General features: G+C 42.2%; 1 protein-coding gene across 1 annotated transcript in view; it reads right to left on the bottom strand.

The window, feature by feature from the left end:
* The window catches only part of LOC102304382 (ribonuclease inhibitor), a gene marked incomplete at its 3' end in the record, with an annotated part of 8,611 nt that extends 1,987 nt beyond the window's left edge, over positions 1 to 6,624 (bottom strand). The window contains 4 exon segments of the mRNA XM_014331429.1: positions 1,304 to 1,477; positions 4,481 to 4,654; positions 5,141 to 5,314; positions 6,092 to 6,624. Of these exon segments, the coding sequence (XP_014186915.1) occupies positions 1,304 to 1,477; positions 4,481 to 4,654; positions 5,141 to 5,314; positions 6,092 to 6,624 (1,055 nt within the window).
* Positions 6,625 to 6,630: the final 6 nt, after the last annotated feature.

A 6,630-nucleotide genomic window follows, 5' to 3' on the forward strand; every position in this document is an offset into this window, starting at 1 on the left:
GCAGATCCACTGAGCGCTCAACACAGACAGCATCGTCAGAACGGTTCAATATCAATACGAATATCGTTGCACCCCTAGTAAATATGTATATGCTGCCCTCTGGTTTCACAGCATCAGGACCAGAACAGCAAAATCAGAGAAACCCAGAACGGCCCAGCTGCTCCAGCCTTGACTATAAGGTCACTTCCTGTGTCTGTAACATCTTTGACCTTCCACTCTTCCAGCCAATCAAAAACAAAGCTGACCGTTCCTTTTTCCTTCTGCTCTCATTTTCTGAGGCTCTTCTTCACTCTTCAGGAGCCGTCTACCAGAGCTGTTGCCCATGAAATGAATGTTCATTTCTCTGCCATGAGCCATCTCCAAAGGCGTACCTCCACATCCAGCATGTTCACCTCTAGGATCATCTGAGACCAGCTGCAGCAACAATCGGTGTGTGGCATCGTATGGGTGAGCGGTTTGCTGACGTCACTGTTGTGGATCGATTTGCCCATGGTGGCGGTGCAGTTCTGGTATGGCCAGGCGTATGTTATGGACAACGAACACAGGTGCATTTTATTGCTCGCATTTTAAATGCACAGCGATACCGTGACAAGATCCCGAGGCCCATTGTTGTGCCATTCATCCACAACCGTCATGTTGCCGGATGATAATGCACAGCCCCATATTGCAAGGATCTGTACACAATATTTGGAAGTATCGAGTATGTTTGGGATGCTCTGGATCCGGGGTATATGACAGCATGTTCCAGTTCCTGCCAATATTCTGCAAAATCACTCAGCTATTGAAGAGGAGTGGACCAATGTTCCACAGCCCACAATCAACAACCTGATCAACTCTATGCAACGGTTTTACACTGTGTGAGGCAAATGGTGGCCACACCAGATACTGACTGAACCAAAACCAGAAGAGTGCACAATGAAGATCCTGATTGTAGATCAGTATAATACTGCGATCGCCGATCGTGGCTCAAGAGTTGGCAGTTCGCCTTGTAATCGGAAGGTTGCCGGTTTGAGCCCCGACTCGGACAGTCTCAGTCGTTGTGTCCTTGGGCAAGACACTTCACCTACTGCCTACTGGTGATGGCCAGAGGGGCCGATGGCAGCCTCGCTTCTGTCAGTCTGTCCCAGGGCAGCTGTGGCTACAACTGTAGCTGCCTCCACCAGTGTGTGAATGAATAGTGGAATTGTAAAGCACTTTGAGGGTCTCGAAAAGTGCTATATAAATGCAATCCATTATTATTTTATTATTAATATCAGCCTAATGTCTGCAGCCTCTTTAACATAACTAAAACATAGCGTCTGACCTCAGTGTTTCCAGTCTACAGCGGGGACTCTCCAGGAAACCACACAGCTGCTTCACTCCTAAATCCTGCAGGTTGTTTCCCCTCAGGACCAGATGTTTCAGATGGGAGGGGTTGGACTTCATAGCTGAGGCCAGATAATAACAGCTGACCTGTGACAAACTGCACCACTCCAGTCTGTATAAAGAGGAAAAGAAAAAAGCTTATTCGACAGTTTCTGGTTTAAATCATTGAGGGTTTCACTGTTTTTCAGATTATATGATGCAATGTGTCCAACAGTGAGACTCTAATTAATGTAATTTATTATGAACCAGACACATATAGCCTAAGCCTAATAGTGGCTAGAAAAAGACAACACAGAGGTTCTGGTGATGGCAGCACAATAACAAGCCCTAAGCAAAGATGCCAAGGAGACAATCTTCAGGACAGACGTGATGCTCAGAAGTCTGTCATCTCGTGGCCTACTACAATAAAGAACCTGTTGGACATTATGGACAATGCTGGGCATCATCTGCATATGGCCATAAACAACCAGAGGAGTCTGTTCAGTGACAGGTTGCTTCTCCCCAAGTCAACGACCAACAGACTTAAAAACTCCTTTGTCCCACACGCCATCAAACTGTTTAACTCCTCTCTGGAGGGGAGAGGGAGGGGAAACAGGGGGACAAAGGAGGGGGGAACAACTAATGTGTAGTGCCTTTGTCACTGTGCAATATGTTTTACATATTTATATATATTTTCTCTCTCTCTTTTAACATTCAACGGTGTAATAGACTCACAAAAGTTGAAATGTGCAATTCCCTGGTATTCTTATTCCTGTTTATTCTATTTATCCCTATTGTATAATCTGTATTTATATATTTGTGTATGTGTGTATATGGTATATTTGGCCCAGTTTGCATTCTCTCTGGTTACCTCAGCTTCCCAGCTGAGTTGACTGGTAACTCTAAATTGTTCATAGTTATGAATTTGAGTGTGAACGGTTAAATGTGTTTCCCTGTGACAGACTGGTGATCTGTCCAGGGTGTGCCCCGCCTCTCGCCCTATGGTAGCTGGGATAGGCTCCAGCCCCCCGTGCGAGCCTGACAAGGATAAGTGGAAGAGAATGGATGGATGGATCTATAATTGAGCCATTTGTATATATTAGAGTTATTTTTTATATCTTTCTAAAGTCTGTAATATATTATATTGTTTAATTCAGTTCAGTCTGTTACCGTTATTGCCCTAGAGCAGGGGTCTCAAACTCAAATGAGCCGCAGGCCACTTCTGGCACTGTCATCTCATTGGAGGGCCACTTTAGTGTTCAAGTAGTACAAAAAACAAACAAGAAAACACCCACTAATATTTCCTAAAATGTAGTGTTTTGTTTGTTTTATTTAATTCCAAATACTGTGTAACAAGACAAAATTTCAAACATGAACGCAATTTTTTTTCTCACTCTTAACTGCAATGAAAATGCAATGAAATGTATTTGACAAGCAGAAGACAGTCACTCAGCGGTATAGTACAGTAGTTTCATTGAACTACCAAATAAACAGCTCTTTCTGGCCAGACACGTGGCAGCACTTCTGCTACAATTTTGTTTGTATTTAACAAAATAAAAATGCAGGCATAAGCGTACACATTAGTATTCGACGGCAAGTGAAAATTGTTTTCTTTACAAATAAATCTCTCACTGAACTAACACAGCCCTCAACATGTTTGCACTCCCTTGTTACCTTGGCCAGGTCCGTGGCTCCGAACCGTGGTAAAGAGACCTCTGGCTAATACTTCGGGTTCTGTGTCGGGCTCGTAGCCGGGAACTAGCTTTACTGTCTGGGTCAACTTTGCTAGCGAGAGACAGAGAGAGGCGTTGAAAGGCTGCTCCAGCAGAACTTGATTGTTTCGGAGGAAAACACGAACACAGTGTACAGTTGAGTACTTACAGCTTACAACTGGGCTGGTCAGGCACTGCTTCCATCTCCCGTTTCTGCTCGGTAGCACCTCGTACTTTTCGACTTTCCCTTTTCTCCCTCCCTCACACACACACAGCGGGAGGGGCGGTCCCACATGTTCTCCCTGCAGCACGGACTACACCGCCCACGAGGCTACAGTCTTAAAGGGCCATGCTTGTAACACACTGCCGTCGTATTAAATCATTTTTTGAAAAAAATTCTTCTTCACATCTATATGCCGGCCGCAAGCAGAGGTGACGTGGGCCACAAATGGCCCGTGGGCCGCAAATGGCCTGCGGGCCGTTTGTTTGAGACCCCTGCCCTAGAGTGACTGTAACTATCTAATTTCCTTAGAGATTAATAAAGTTATCTAATTCTTATACAGGAGCTCAACAATGGACTATATGCTGTCTCTATTCCTGTTCACCTTGTACTCCTCAGTACACCTCTGGGTCATTCAGTCTACATACTCAATCTGATGATTCTGAGCAAGTTTAATCTACACCAAATAGACTAAAGTATTTTTGTACCTACACATTATACATACAGGAGTGTTATCTGTTATCAGAGGCAGCTGACAGGTACCATCAGGCCAGGCAGAGTGCAGCTTTGGCAGCGGCTGATGCCAAAACTCAGGTGTACTAGGAGTTTGGTGAGACCTTGGAACAAGTCTTTTGATCGGTTCTTTTAAAGTACATTGGTTATTGAGTCTGGCTTCGGGCACCGGAAGTCTACGACCACAGCTACGTTTGGTGGACTCTGTGGAATCCTTTAAAACTTTTCTATTTTAACAAGCCTTCTGTTGAGCAATTTTGTTGTTGTTGTTGTTGTTATTTTTTATTTTTATTTTTTTTATTTACATTGTATTGTCTGTTTTGGTACTTTACGTTCTGTTTATTTTAACCTTGCACAGAGCTTTGTGACTACCTGTGTATGAAAAGCACTTAATAAATAAACTTTACTTACTTATAAAATATTTTGTAAGAGAAAAAAACCCAAAGACTTTGCAGGGAGAGACACACTGACACTGGCAGGACATCTATGCTGTTCATTAAATGTCAATAAGTTCTTGAGAGTTAAAATGAACTTTTGGGTGTTTTGACTGGTGTGTGATTAATGTTAATTGCTTCTTACCCAGTAAACTGGTAATGACTTACTACTACAGTAAGATAAAATTTTGTTAAATCCATAGAACTGAAAATTTAAGTTCTCTGGATTTGCATATCATAAAAACGTGGCGTCTAACCTCAGAGTCTGCAGTCCCCCGTGTGGATCCTCCAGAAAACCACATAGCCGCTCCAATCCTGAATCTTGCATCATGTTAAGACTCAAGTCCAGATGTTTCAGATGGGAGGGGTTGGACTTCAAAGCAGAGGCCAGATAATCACAGCTGATATCTGACAAACTGCATTTCTCCAATCTGAATAAAAATGTAAAAGGTATCAGCTTAACAAATTGACTTCCTGTTTGAAGTCATTCAGTATTCATAATGTTTTCACAGCAGAAAATTGAGAATATAAAAGCTGATACTGAATGAACATGTTGCTTCTCCAGCAATAATAGAAATAGTGAGCTTCAATATTTAGTTTCATTTTTTATGATTTCTGAACGACAATTAGTTTAAATGGCTGAGTGGAGTAAAATTTGAAAAACAAAGCGGAATGTTTTAAATGTTTAATTGAGTGAGATCAAGATCCTCATAATAGCCTGTCACTTCTATTTGGAGCCAAAAGGAAAAACTGTTGTTCAGTCATTTGGCAAGAGACAACATTTCTGAAAGCACTCAAACTTCTTCACATTTGTCTTCAGACACATCCTGAACATTTAGGAACTAAAGAAAGTTTCAAACATGAATCAAAGATCTGAAATATAGAAAAAAAACAACAGCTGCAGTCAGTGAACTCACCTCAGAGTCTCCAGTCGACAGTTTGGACTCTCCAGTCCAGCACACAGAAGCTTCACGCCTGAACCTTGCAGCTTGTTTCCACTCATGTCCAGCTCTGTCAAATGGGAGGGGTTGGACTTCAGAGCTGAGACCACAACTTCATAGTGAGTCTCTGAGAGTCCACACTGAGCCAGTCTGTGATTATAGAAAATATACAATCTGTGTTATAAAGACAGACCGAGTGTACATTAATGCAAAAAAGCTCAAGTGTGTGTGGTGGAGCAGCAAGGACAGTTTCTGTTGTTGAGGTCATCTGGAGCAGTTTTGGGGTAGCAGAGGCTATTTCTGTTGGTGTAGGCAGTTTGTGTTTGTGATTCCAGTGATTCATGGAGATTGAACCACTCACTATGTCACTAATTATGAGCCTGAGACAGAATAAGGTAACTGCTCTCCACCTCTATACAAACACAGTGGCTGACAGAGAAAGACACAGCAAGTCTCCCACATCCAGATGAAAACAAAATCTTTACCAGCCAGTGAATGTTACATTTAAATACATTCACAACAACACATGATTGAGCCTTCTAATAAATATAAAACAAAATAAATTGATTTCAGCTAGATTTAAAGTGACTTTAAATGGCTGCATTTTCCTGTCATATTATTTAAATGTTATCCAACAATTACAGAAATCTATGTATTTTTTGTATTTAATCACCAAAAAACTGAGCCACCACCATCATCTACATCATCCACCCAGGTGTTCTAAGGATCCAATGACAATAACCCCCTAAGTATGAGTGGCCTCATACTCCTTTTACCGTGTGAAAAACTGCTGAGCTTTGCTTTCACCAAAGGAAAGCTGAATGTAAAACTAAAACAAAAGAAAATGATTTTGTACTGTCTACGTATTAAAAACAAATCTACCAGTCTACACTGATTTATGGTGTAAATGAGCACATCTGGACTCACCGAGCCTTTCTGCAGTTCCTCACAGCTGGAATCAGTCTGTGTCGTCCTTGGTCTGATGTGTTGTATTTCTGCAGGTCCAACTCATCCAGAACCTCTTTTGACATCTGCAGCATGAAGGCCAGAGCTGAGCAGTGGATCTCAAAGAGTCTCTCTGATCTGTTTTTTGACTTCAAAAATTCTTGGATATCCTGATGTATTGAGAGGTTATTCATTTCTATCAGACAGTAAAAAATGTTGATGCTTCTGTCAGGAGAGATTTTATCACTGTTCATCATCTTCAGGTTGTTGATGACTCTCTGGATGGTTCCTGGGTTTTTCTCTGTCTGACCCAGCAGACCTCCTAAGAGTCTCTGGTTGGATTCCAGACAGAGGCCATGAAGGAAGCGGACAAACAGGTCCAGGTGGCCGGTTTTACTTCTCAGTGATTCTCTCATGGTTTCTGAAAGGAGCTCAATAAGTGATGGGATATTATGCCAGATATCCAGAAAATCCCTCAGCACCTTTGTCTTCCTGCTGGTGAAACAGTGGAACATGTAGAC

This window comes from Haplochromis burtoni, unplaced genomic scaffold (genome assembly GCF_018398535.1).
Source record: "Haplochromis burtoni strain Fernald_Lab_line unplaced genomic scaffold, NCSU_Asbu1 Contig_2378, whole genome shotgun sequence".
Taxonomy (NCBI): domain Eukaryota; kingdom Metazoa; phylum Chordata; class Actinopteri; order Cichliformes; family Cichlidae; genus Haplochromis; species Haplochromis burtoni.